The sequence below is a fragment of the Notamacropus eugenii genome, chromosome 2, assembly GCF_028372415.1.
Source record: "Notamacropus eugenii isolate mMacEug1 chromosome 2, mMacEug1.pri_v2, whole genome shotgun sequence".
Taxonomy (NCBI): domain Eukaryota; kingdom Metazoa; phylum Chordata; class Mammalia; order Diprotodontia; family Macropodidae; genus Notamacropus; species Notamacropus eugenii.
The window spans coordinates 126,916,273-126,928,816 of NC_092873.1; the positions used below are offsets into that span (position 1 = coordinate 126,916,273).

A 12,544-nucleotide genomic window follows, 5' to 3' on the forward strand; every position below is an offset into this window, starting at 1 on the left:
TCATATTCTCTTTATATATAACTTACATATGTATCTATTTGCTCATGGAAGGTAAGCTCTTTTCAAGTAGGGATTTGTTCCTAGCAACTAAGGAAGCTGGAGGTGGTGGAGCTCTGGAGCTCAGGAATTCTGAACGGTATTAGGGCTAAGGTGACTCAGTATTTGAGGTAAGCTCTGTATCAATGTGAGATCCTAGAAGTGGGCACTGAGTTTCCCAGGGAAGGGCAAATCAGTTTAGGTCAGAACTGGAATCAGTAAGTAGTGGAAATGGACTCCCGAGTAGTTCTTGCGATTCCAGTCAGGGTAATACATGGTGACCAAGTCTTTTAAAAAAAAGTAGGGATTGCTTAACAAACTGTATTTGTATTCTGAGCACCTAGAATGCTGGCTGGAATATAGGAGGCACTTAATAGATGTTTGTTGATTGATTGACAGTCATCTACTAGCACTAGCAGTGTTACCACAGGCAAGTAAGTTGCTAACCTTTTAGTTTCCTCCAGGAAAATTTCAAAGACTCTGTTATAGATGAGTTATTGATTTGGAGAGAATTTCTACACAAGGAGTTCCCACTTTCGAAGAATCACAGGTGTGCATCTCCCTATCTCTTTCCTTACACACACACACACACACACACACACACACACACACACACACACACACACACACACACACACACACACACACACTTACTTTTTGGTTAGAGGCAGTTGGTAGTCCACTGGGTCTATCATAGGGTCTGTGGTCAAGAAGGCATAAGTTCACATCTGACCTCAAATGCTTAGAAGCTCTGTGACCATGAGTAAATCATTCAATCTTTGCCTCAATTTCCTCAAAGGTAAGATAGAGATAATAGTACTTTCCTCTCAGAGTTTTTATGAGGATCAAATGAGATAATGTATAAAAGGTACTTAACAAAATTCCTGGCATGTCATGGATGATACATATGTATATCTATACCAGTATCTATATTTACATGGATATCAATATCAATATTGATGTTGATATAGATATGTAGATATGAATATAAAGAGATACACACATAAACATACATACACATATATACACATGCATGTGTGCATGTATATATGATATATTAGTATATATAGTATATATTATATGTGTATTAAACAAACAAAAAAAGCTCTTTGTTCTGAAGAATAGCTGAGTGGTTCCCTGCTAACTTGGGTGTGGACTGAATTTCAAGATATGGGGATTCTTGCCTCCCTATAGCCACAGGTAGAATTTGGAAGGAGTGTGACAAAAGGTAGCGTGGATTGTTACAGTGATGATTTATCAATATGAGTTGTGATTCAATGTGCCTGAACACAAATCCAATTTTAATAAACCTAGGTTAAGAATATCCTTATTGAAATAATCAGATTGCCCAGTTATAGAGTCCCAGATCAGAAACAGAATGCTCTTTAACTGAGATACCTATGGCCTTATGACATGCAAAGTTACCCAGAACAGGCTATATTTCAATGAAGTCAATTAAGGATTAAATTATTCTATGGATCATTCGGTTACTAATGGTAAATGGTAAATGGCTCAATATCCTGTTTAGACAAAATTAGAAAGCTGTAATGTCACATAATAGTCACTGAACTAGGTTATATATAAATCCTGAGGAAATTAATGAAACAACATATTTTTTACATGTGGATTTAAAAAAAAAACCCTCTCAGAATATCAAGAAATAATCTGGTACCTAACCTAGCTCTTTGTATAGTACTTTACACCCACTAGGCATTCATTAAATCGTCATTGGATAATCTTAATGAAATAATTATGCAATCTCAACCTTTTGGAGATGAAGAGTGAGTATGGTAGTGGGTGCTGAGGAAAGAGGTGTTCAGATGTCATTCCACAGATTTGAAACTATGGAACCAGTCTCACTATAGAATACATTTTAAAAATTGTTTTGAGGGTTTTTTTTAGGATTTATTGTTAGCTCTTGGGAGATGCTTATACACATAAACTCCTACTTTCCTGGAAAAAATAACAACACCACCAACAAACAATCAGACTTCATTAAGAGATACATAGTCTACATGTCTAGAGAGTTATTAATCAAGAACCATTTATCAAGTATTTAGTACATGACAGGAACTGTATCAAAGAGATCTTTGGAAAGACAATATTGGGAAAGACAATATGCACATATATAAGCATGTAGAGAAATCTTGCTCTGTCTTTCCTTGATGAGATTACATTGGTATTCTTGTGTTCCAATCTGGGACTGGAACATTTTAGGAATGATATTGATGTATTGGAAAAGATCCAAAGGAAAGTGACCAGGACTTGGATGGCAATAAAAAGACTGTGTTGAAGGAAGTAGTGATATTTACACTGGAGAAAAGAAAAATGGAGTGGAATGGGATAGCTTCCTACAAGTATATAAAAGAGCTGTCATATGTAGTAGGGCTTTGATTTTTTTTTCTGCTTGACTCCAGAAAACAGATCTAAATTTGTTGATGTTGCAATGAGACAATTTTAAGCTAGATATAAGGTAAAAAGGAGGGAAAATATGATTTAGAACTCTCCCAAAGTATAATACATTGCTTGGGGAGACAGTAGAGTCCCTCTCAATGGATGTCTTCAAGCAAAGGTGGGGTGACCACTGATCACACAGTGGCACACTGGATAAAGTGCTGAACCTAGAATCAGGAAGACGAGTTCAAATCTTGCTTCATACAATTTTGAATTGTATGACTACACAAATCACTTAAAACCTCTCTCAATCTCAATTTCCTTATCTATAAATGAGAATAATAATATTTTCCTCAAAGCATTGTTGTGAGTGTCAGATATGATAATATAAGTAAAGTGCATTGTAAACCTTAAGGTTTTATTATTACTATTATTATTATTAATTATTATGTCATTGTAGACGGGATGCTTGTTCAGGCATTGGTGAAGATAATTGACCTCTAATGTCCTTGTTAACTTTGAGATTTCATGAAATGAATATTCTAACAAATTATAAGCAATATTTATGATTTGTCTATAAATTCTACATGACTGTGATATTCCAAAAATGTATCATTTTCATAAAAATCTATGGGACCACTACATGAGCATAGCAAAATGATACTATGCTTCCCTACTTTCTTGTGCTTTCATCAGTGTGGTTACTTCCTCAACAAGCATAGATCAAAATCCCTATGAAAACTATGTGATTATCTTGGATAATTCTGGCTTTAAAAAAATCATTTTTCCATGACCAACATGACAATGAGTCTTTCTCAACTTGATGGGTCTCATTCTTCAACTACAATCATGAAATATTGCTGGACCTCTACTGATGGCCTTTCCAATTTGGTAGTATTTATCAGACCTTGTGATCTCCTGGACTAACCCTCAAGAACACCAAATCATCTTCATGCCTTAATGAAACAGTGTAGGAGGATCTTAATGGAGGGAGTGTCTATATTTATACCTAGGTTGCAACAGATAATATAATGCCAGTCCAAGTCATCAAGTTAACAAGCATGTATTAAGCACCATTAAAGTGGCAAGCACTATGCTAAGAATACAAAGAAAATATTTTAAAAAGAAGAAAACAAAATAGTTTCTGCTCTCTAAGATCTCACAGTATAATAGGGAAGACCACATGCAACCAAGTCGTTACAAATGAGATGATAGAAGATAAATTGGAGACAATCTAAATAAGTAAAGCACTTGAATTATGGAGGACTGGAAAAGCTTTTGCAGAAGGTGAGACTTCAGCTAAGATTTTAAGAAAGCCAGGGAGACCAGGAGGCAGAGATGAAGGGGAATTATGGGGGATTCTATGTAAAACACTAATTAAGTGGAAAACAGCAATATTGTCTTATATTTAGAATACTGATCATTCATGTGCTATATAGATGACTTCCACTCAAAAAAATTGTAAAGGATATTCATCTTTTATAAGTAAGGTTTTGAACAGCTCTATTTCAAAGAAAAAAATAAAGAATTAAAACAATTCTAAAGTTGCAGAAGTATAAAAACAGATAGCCCACTGGCTAGTTTTTTTTTCCTTTTCAAATAAAATATTCCAGTTCATTAAATTAAAGATGGGACACTTTCTCACACTCCTGTAGGCTTACTGTATGGTACTTAATTCTGATCTGCACAATGAAATTGATTAAGTATAACAATAAGATATTTTAAAATGCGTATTCTTTCAAAATAACATGTTAGTCATTTTTCTACTTCAACAAATATTTATTAAACATCTACTATATGCCAAATATGGTGTTAGTCTTTAGGAATACAAGTACAAAGAATGAAACAATGCTTATTCTCAAGGAACTTTTATCTTGGTAAGAGAGTATCTAAATACTTTCTAACATGGTCAATATTTCAAGACTATGAATCTTGGCTTATCATAAGGAAAACTGAATGTCTAATGAGCATGACAGAGACCAGTCCAACAGTGTTTAGAAATGGAAGGTAATTCAAGTAAACAGAACCCGTTGATGAATTGTCATAAACAAATGATAATATGGTTCCTTTAATAGGTGATTTACATCATGCAGTGAAAATTCATTGCATTTTGAGAAGGAATGACCTTTCTAACTATGAAATTCCATTTTAATCTCTTATGTGTGCAATTTTCCCCAAAATAATTTTCTTTCCCTTAATCGTTCAATCTCCAAACTTTCCTTCCAAAATATATCCATTGAAGAGATTTCTCCCTTTATTTTTTGAGTTATGGGAAATAATTTTGCCATGTTTTCAAGTGCTATAAAATATTACCAAACATGACACTATCTAAATTTACATATTTCTAGGCAATTTAGCTTGTAAGTACTGTAACAAGATAGGATGCATATAATCAGATAAATATGCAGCTATTTTAGACAGCACTTTAGAATCATACATTGCCTTTGTAGAATGAAGAGAAAATGTGACATTTAGTGCACTTAAAATGTGATAAACCTGAAATTATTTGGTAGTTTGACAAAATCATAGAGGATACAGAATATTTGAGGCTTTCAACTCCAAGTTTTTCTATTGAAAGGAAAAGAAAAAAAAGACTTAAAGTACTTTAAAAGATAGAGTTTCAAATGTATTATTTCTTTTAAACCTACATTCATCTCCTTCATTCACACATTAATCTGTTTATTCTTCATTCATTAAGTTCCTGCTATATGCATATCAACATGCCAGATGCTAGCCTAGATAGAAAGATAATAAGGACATAGTTCTTGCCCTCTAGGTACTTGGAATCTTGGTTGGATTGGGGTGGGTATAGTGATATAAAAAAATATGTGGGCCTAGAGTATGTGAAAAATATAAAATAACTATAATGCAGAATAGTGATAATATTATAAAAGAAATACATAGGCTATCTAAGGCCCTGGGAAGAAAATAACAAGTTCAAATTGAAGCTATACAAGATGCTATGGTAATATACAATGGAATACACTATATCATCCTAAAATGATCATATATTCAATTTTCTCCCACTAGAATGTAAGCTTCTTGAGAGCACAAAACATTTTTTTTTTTTACATTTCACTTTAGATTCCAAAATGCCTTGCTTTGTGATCTGCCCATAGTAGATTTTTAATAAATGTGTTTTGGATTAAATTAGAATGAATCCTAAATAATACTATGAGGACTTAAAAATATCCCTTCACCTCTACATGAGTAAATTATATCAAATGATCACATTTTTATTGGTTACATTTTAAGACGAATGGTATTTTGAGTTTTTAATATTATTTAGTCAGCTTCTCTTAGGGGAATTTAGTAAATTACTATGTCACTGTTTTGAATAATACCCTTTTTGCCTAAAAGAGGTCACACAGGCATGCCACATAAATTCATCTACAGAAGTATTAATTTTTCATCAAGAAATATTTTAATAACAATAACATGTAACAAATCTACAATTTAGATTTCTTTCAAATTATCCTCTGAGGCAGACTCTGAAATCATATTTGTTCATAATTTACAGATGAGTAAATGAGGACTTAGAGAGCTGTCTAAATTGCACTGCTATTAAAGTAGCACAATCAGGACTCAAACCCATGTTTCTTGACTGAAGATCTAGGGCTTTTCCTACTAACCTCACTGCTTTTCCATAACTGAAGGAACAGCATTTTTATTTGGGTTTATATATATATATATACATATGCATATGTATATATATATGTATACGTATATATGTATATGTATACATGTATATTAATTACCCAGTCTAAACTTTAGGTATTAGAGAAAGATGAACAACGTTATCAACAATAGATATTTAATTTCCTGTTCTTGGTAATGACTATTCCAAATTCCTTTAGATATTATTTCATTTAAAATGCAGTTTTATGACATTGAAGAAACCTCTCAAACGATAAGAAGTTATAGGCGTGGTGAAGGGAATGGAGAAAGGGGGGGAAAAGAGAAACAAGGAAGAAGAGAAGGCAGGAAGGAGAGAGAAAGAAAAAAGCACACAGAGTGAGAGCGGGATAGAGATAGAGACAGTCAGAGAAAGACAGAGGCAGGAAGGCCTCAGCATCAGGAAGATATCTCTGTTTAAGATTGCCTCTAATACATATGCTACCCTGGGCAAATCACTTAACCTCTCAATACCCAGACAGTTCTTTAGGACTATTAAGTTGTGTGTGTGCATGGGCAGAGGCAGTTTCTCTTATGTGGCAGATTCCTTACACCAGTGAAATCACAGGTGGTGCACTTGAATATGTATCCTTCTCCTTTTTTCCTGGGGGCACTGAGAAGTTAGTTAAATGACTTTCCAAAGATCACACAGCCAATTTGTGTCAGAAGCACTCCTTGAATGTAGGTATCTTCTAGACTCTGAGGATAGCTATTTCTCAATTATGCCATTTAAAAATGTCTCTCATATTTATACATGGTTATATGTATGTGTTTGTGTGTGTCCATATATTTGTGTGTGACTAGGTTAGTGTTATGTTCAGTGAAACTCTTCATTCCAGAATATTTAGGGGTTTGGTCCTGGGTTTAATTTATAGGGGAAAGAACTCTTAGAAGGACTTCCTTGATCTGCAAAAGGTACCACAGATATTTGTTTCTTTCCATCCTACCCCTGATGATGATTTAGAGAAATAATAAAGGTCATAGGCTATGAGACTTGAGGTCTATCAGTCTGTTTTCCCTTGGGGGATTGATCTAGATCAGACCAGTTACTGCAAAGCCTGAGGCAGAAAAACAATTTCTCACTTGGAAAGAAAATTGGAATCATCTTTGCTCTTTGCATCTTTTGTCCTTTCCCAGATGTCCTACAGCCATCTTCACCCCTGTTGCTTGAGTATCATGAGATACATTTTTTAATTCTTTTGCCTTAGGGATAGGCAGGAATCAAAAGCTCGATCCTTCTTTTGGCTTAATTGTTCTCTTTCATAAAGCACATCCACATCTAAGGAATGATTGGCGAATTAGTGTATATGAGCCATGGGTGGGCAAGCCCTCCAACTGACAAGTAAATCAATGTTTTCTGGGGTGTGATTCTTTTTAAAGCTAACCTCCCTGCTCCAAAAAAGAGAAACATGAAAATGATTCCAATAATGTCTAAGGATGGAATTGAAACCACATTTTAGCTTTCATACCTTATTTAGGGAAGTGGATTTTTTTTTCTTTTTCTAGTGCATGACAAACATCTTCTTTGACTCTGGAACTCTTTCTCTCCACTGTAGTAAGGCAGAAGTTACTTTTTTGAAACTCATATTTTAAATGTTATTTTAACAAGTTGAAAGAGTGAAAATGTTTATCATGTGAAAGAACAAACGATAATCTCTTTTTCTTTTCTACTTAAAAAGTTTGAGAGAAGAAAGAGGACATAAAATTGAAGTTTCTTGGAAACAGGTATATTTTAATGGGGAAATTCATTTCTATTTTTACCTTGTTAGCACCTCCCTTGGTGGAAAACCTTGGCATTATCATCAGTAAAAGTATAACTAATGAAAATGGTTGAAATTTTTGGTGAAAATGAAGATGGTTTTTAATTGAAGAGCTAGCTATAGTAGGTTTGGAGCTAAGAGAAAAACATGAAAGGACCAACCTAATCATTTCATTCAAAACAACTATTATCATGTATCATAGAATCCTAGATCTTGAGCTGGAAGGAAAGTTGGAGACCTAATTTGTCCACCTCCTTCATTTTTACAGATAAGGAAACTGAGGTCCAGAAAAGTAAGTGACTTACCCAATCAATCAATGTCACACAGTAGATAAACCTTCGAGTCAGAATTTGAACCCAGGGCCTCTGATTCTAGAGCCAATTCTCCTTCCACTGGACAATACCACGGCTTTTCCTAACCTTACACATTAATCATCACTAAAGCGAAAATTAGTGCAACTCACGGTCTAACATGCACCAGATATTAAAAACCACTGGCATTAAAACTATGAAATTTTTATGTGCAGAAAGCTGGTCCCAGTAAATGTTAAATTTAATTAGCATCAAGTATTTAGAAAAGACCACTGACTTTAAAGGACATGTAAAACAGCTGCTTATTTGGCAGCAATCTCAACTTTACCAGAATTGTAGCAGGCAACCTTTAAAGTACACTTCCTGTTATATCTAGCTGTGTCATTCTGTTGCTGAAGAAGACGTATTTTGAAGCAGAAGGGGGGGAAAGCTTACCTGAATACTTCCTAACACATCACATCTGTTGCTCAGTTATGTACCTTTTGCTTGTAGAAACCTGGAACAGTGAGACACAATAAAAAGTAAATGTAATCCAACAGTATTCAACTTAAGCCAATGCTATCAAAATTCACTTTCAGATGACAGGACACGCTTCAAAAAGCTATTAGCATGCAACTCCAGCTGCAAGAGATTTTTGTTCACAAACTGAACAGCAATATGTCTATGCTTTATTCGCATCAAAAAAGTAAACCAATCACATTGACAAAAAGCCACTGTAAACAAAAAAACTGTATTTTAAAAAATTAACAGTTTTGGCATCCATCCCTACCATCAAGTCTTTCACTTTTTTTTCTCCACCAAAATTTAGGTTATATATTTGATGTTAGCAAGAGTTGCATTACTATTATCGCTAATTTTAGTTCTGTTTATTACCTTGAGGGTTATATATTGTAAAATAATTTTGGTGCCTCTAGTTAATGTTAATTAGTTGTTTTAATAGCCTATACACCTATTTGTTATATTTTTGTAGGTTTACTTTTTTAACTATCAGTAACTTAATAACTGAGAATATTTAACATTACTGTTGCATACTCAAAATTACAGTTACTATTAGTGTTACCTGTTTAACGTTTAGTCATCCTTTGAGTCCTGCGACATATTTCCTTAATAATCATCAGCCATCAAGTCTGATAGTCTCAAAAGAAATATCAGCCCTCTAAACTGCCTTCAAGGGCGGTGATATTTAGCACTGAAAATTACAAATAGAGTTTTTGAGGTTGAATAGCAATAACTGGCCAGTGACACTGATGATTTGTTTGTCAAAACAAGTTATTAGAAACTACGCAAATGCCATCAACACACTCCTCGGAGTGAAAACAAGAACGTGAATCTATGCAATGCTTACATGTTGAATGGGATATTTAATGTGCGGGGAAACTCAAAGGTTGAAGAACTAGGCATTTAGACAGTGGTAAGTGGTAATCTTACCTCTTTATACTCCATTACATTCTCACGTGAGACATGCTAATACAAACAAGTCAATCAGAGTTTGTGTTTAGCAAGATAAAGCTTAGAGGATAGTTTAAAATCCATTTATTATTCTAAATCCAGTTTTTCCATTAACATGTTATACATTAGTGTTTACTAACCATGATTCATGTAACAGTTTAGTTTGTTAACTTTTAAATTATTTAACAACCAGAAGTTATTAATACAATTTTTTAAAGGCTTACACAAAATTCTTAAAACAGACTTGGGTTCATTTTTGTAATTTTAAATAGAAAACATTTTAGGCATCTCTTGAAGAAGAAATAAAGCAGGCATTTAAAGCTAGAAAACAAGTAATTCCAAATTTAGTTTGTTACAAAAGGTTTCAGCTTTATTGACAAATTATGGCAAACATATTTGACAAAATTGTGGTTTCCTATTTAGAGAAGCTTACACATGGAACTTTATGTGGTTTTTTCTTTTTTAACAAATACAGGTTAAAACACTGAACAAATTCAGTTAGCTACATACATACAGTAGCTGCTTGTTTTCAACCCCATTAAAACAGCATTTAAAATTAAATTTACAAACTGAATATCGAACATCTTCATCTAACTAACATATATTAAAAGACAGGTTAAAACAGCTTATCTACATCTTGATTATCATCTAGTTCAAAAATCATATTACAATCTTTTAGCAACCCTAAACAAAGCTCAACCTCAGCTAGTTGGTAGAAACTCAAGATCTCGTAACAGCTTCATGCTTTTTCTTTTAATAAAAAATAAAATGAAATAAAATACACACAACAATGAAAAACAACCGAGAGTATATCATCCTACTGAATGGTTTATAGACGATGCTTGCCAAAGTCTTTTAAGTCCGTGTTATAAAATAATACTAATGTCAATGTTACGCCAACAGTATAGGAAGAAATACACAAGAAGTACAGGGGGTAATCATGAGCAGTAATCCCTAGGATAGAAAAGAAATGGACTATTACTTGTCTTGTTGCTGTTTATGTGGAGACCACAGGCTATTAATTGTCTTTGAGGTGAGGTCACAGATGAGGAAGACCTTCAATATCTACCATAGGGGTGTTCCCTGTATCCCCCTCTGGCTGCCCTTGGAGGTGGTGCCTTTAGGCTGGAACGGGTTGGGGCCCATTCTTCTTGTGCTACAAATAAAAGAAAGACAGTAAAATACATGTAATATTTTACATTTTCAATAATGGAACAGTAGACACATTACCTGGCCAAAAGGGAAAAAAAATTAAATTAACACTCTGAAAGGCTAAAACTGTTGATCTTCACCAGTGGACGGTAAAACTACAAAACATTTCCAGAGTTAAACCTGTTCAAATACAACAACAGAATGAGACACTTAGGAGGAAAATTATTTTGACAGGAGAAGAGATCAGTTGTTGGAAGACTGTGCTTTCATTAGCAGCATGTGAATCTGTTGTAATATAAAGTGTATGTGTGTGTGTATGTGGGAAATGGGGCAGGAGTAGCCAAGGGAATCATTAGGATAGATTACTCCATGTTTACATCTTAACTAAGGCTGTTACGTGGACCAAGAACTGAACAATTTTAGAATTGAAAGAGTAGTAAAATCTGAAACCTCAGCTAATTCTAAAAAATGAAAAAGTTGACTGATATCACACACACACACACACACACACACACACACACAATATGTCTGCTTCAGAGGGGTACCACGTGTTGTTATGAACAGAGAACTGGCTTTCCAATGAAGAAATCCTGGCTTTAAGTCCAACCTTTGACATATATTATCTTCAGGACTCTGAGTAGATAATTTAATCCGTTGGTGCACAATGCAATTCTAAAACTGTGGCAGGGATCACTGATCCATGCTGGTTGAGGAAGTTCCTCACCAGAAACCTCCTAAATCATTGAAACCAGATTCAATTTAAAAAAAAGGTTACTAAATATGAAACACGGAGGATTAAAAATGGATTTGTATTTATAAAGCAACTTCCCACTTATCTGAAAATCAAATTGCCAGCAACTTCAAAATTTCAGAATATAGCCAAGAATCAAGCAGTGACTGAAGCTAGAGGACTTAGATGCAAATTCTAGCTCTGATATTTATTGCCTGTGTTATCTTGGGCAAGTCACTTAAAGTTCTTGAGTCTCAGATGACAATTCTAAAGTGGAGACATTGGACTGAATGGCCTACAATTTCCTATCCAACTCTAAATCTATGACCCTTTGATTAGATGGTCACTAAGGTTCCCTTTCAGTTCTAGAATTTTGATTCTATGACTCTAAATGGCAAAGCATCTGAGAAGCATGGGGATTGGGGTGGGAAAGACCCACTAGAAAACCTAGACTTTTCAATACATAGGAGAGGTATGGCCACACTTAGAGGATTACTTACCAAATCATTGTGTTACTGGAAAAACAATAGAAACTAAATAAAAGACTTAAATATGAAAAATGAACAGGTATACATATTCATTCACTTAATAGATAAGCTATGTAGCTTTATGTATGTTTTGATTATCTCTTCCCTAAGAACATAAGCTATTTGTGAGCAGAGATTATTTCATCCTTTGTACTTGTATCCCCAGTGGTTTGTACAGTGCCTGATACATAGCAGAAGCTTATTAAAGACTTGTTGTTTGATTAGCTAAGGGCATTATACATTAAAATAATAGCCAGCATTTATATCATGTTTTAAGACTTTCAAAGTTCCTTACAAATATGAACTCATTTTATTCTCATATTAACCCTGGGAGGTCACCATTTTAATCACCATTTTACAGATAATAAAAGAAACTGAGGCAGACAGAAGTTAAGCAACCAGCCTAGGGAGACACAGAGAGTAAATGTCTGAGGTCAGATCTGAACTCAGGTATTACTGAATCCTGGTCCCATGGTCCATCCCTTGTGCCCATCTATCTGCCTGTGTTGT

The 12,544-nt window shown here is 34.3% G+C and overlaps 1 protein-coding gene across 6 annotated transcripts in view; it reads right to left on the minus strand.

Moving 5' to 3' along the window:
- The window catches only part of KHDRBS2 (KH RNA binding domain containing, signal transduction associated 2), a 926,489-nt gene that overhangs the window by 68,890 nt on the left and 845,055 nt on the right, over positions 1-12,544 (minus strand). For 4 of the 6 annotated variants that reach the window (XR_011974335.1, XR_011974338.1, XR_011974337.1 and 1 more), the window contains 2 exons: positions 10,608-10,781; positions 8,612-8,672 (listed from right to left, as the gene is read on the minus strand). Coding sequence is in view for 2 of the 6 variants with exons in the window: in XM_072642542.1 (XP_072498643.1) it covers positions 10,684-10,781 (98 nt within the window). In the remaining 4 variants the exon portion in view is untranslated. Of the gene's footprint in view, positions 1-8,611; positions 8,673-9,686; positions 10,782-12,544 lie in introns of those variants that run through there. The other 2 variants (XM_072642542.1, XM_072642543.1) reach the window with 1 other exon arrangement.